The 1,015-nt window shown below is 42.9% G+C and overlaps 1 protein-coding gene across 1 annotated transcript in view; it reads right to left on the reverse strand.

Annotated features, from left to right (window-relative positions):
* Positions 1-1,015, reverse strand: part of LOC119591774 (sodium-dependent neutral amino acid transporter B(0)AT3-like) — a 56,089-nt gene that overhangs the window by 9,696 nt on the left and 45,378 nt on the right. The window contains exon 9 of the mRNA XM_037940520.1: positions 465-669. Coding sequence (XP_037796448.1) covers positions 465-669 — 205 coding nt within the window. The remainder of the gene's footprint in view (positions 1-464; positions 670-1,015) is intronic.

Here is a 1,015-nt window from a genome sequence, read left to right on the forward strand (position 1 = left end):
TGCAACTCAGTTTACGCTCACCAGTGCCAGGCCGCGTCGAGTAGAGTGTGAAGGTACAAACCAATATTATAAAAATTTCATTTAAACTTACCACGTTTTTATATGGATTAACATATTTACAAATGTAAGATAATGTTTATAAGATCGTAAATGCATAAAATATGGATTTGCTGCCGGTCACTGTTACACGTCAAATGAAATCATTTTTACTATCAATAATATAAATAATAAGCGTTTAATTGTGTCAGTTCGTAAGAAAATATATGAATTAGAACGAGAATTCACAAAGGAAAGTTAATTATTAACGTTTCGAAGCACAAACAGCTCATTTCACTGTAGAGATTATAATAATTCCTGCCCAAAGACCATTAAAAAAAATTAGACCTTACAAAAATTCCCTGAAGCCCTGAAAAGAAATCACGAAGGCCTGGAAACGAATAGCTTTTGGCCTCCCTCCCTCTCACCTGACAGCGCCTCCTTCCTCATCTGCGGGAACACCTTGAGGTCGATGAGCGAGGAGATGACGCCCTCCAGCGTGCCGAACTGGGAGTCTGCCCCGAGGGTGAACAGCATCAGGAAGAAGAGGATGGCCCACAAGGGAGGCAGAGGGAACTGGTTGATGGCCTCCGTGAATATGATGAAGGCCAGGCCCGTTCCCGCGGCGGACTGGTGGGTGAGGAAGAGTAGTTTAGGGCTCTGAGGTCGGAAAAGGTTAACTAAGGGGCTTGCTTTGGGTTCTGGGTTAGAAGGGATTAGATTAGGAGCTTGATTTTGCGTTTTAGTTGGGAAGGGGTTAACCCGCGGTTGACTTCTGGGGTATGGAGTGGGTTTAATTTGGAACTTAGTTTGCGTTTTGGTATGGAAAGGGTTAATCAAAGGGTTTGCTTTAGGCTCTGGATCGAAAGGGGTTAACTAAAATGTCTGGTTTGGGTTCTGAATCGAGAGGATTAACTAAAAAGCTAGGGTTTGCATCGAAAGAGTTAACTAAGATGCTTGGTTCACTGTGACCTTTGTT

The sequence above is a fragment of the Penaeus monodon genome, chromosome 29 (genome assembly GCF_015228065.2).
Source record: "Penaeus monodon isolate SGIC_2016 chromosome 29, NSTDA_Pmon_1, whole genome shotgun sequence".
Lineage (NCBI taxonomy): Eukaryota > Metazoa > Arthropoda > Malacostraca > Decapoda > Penaeidae > Penaeus > Penaeus monodon.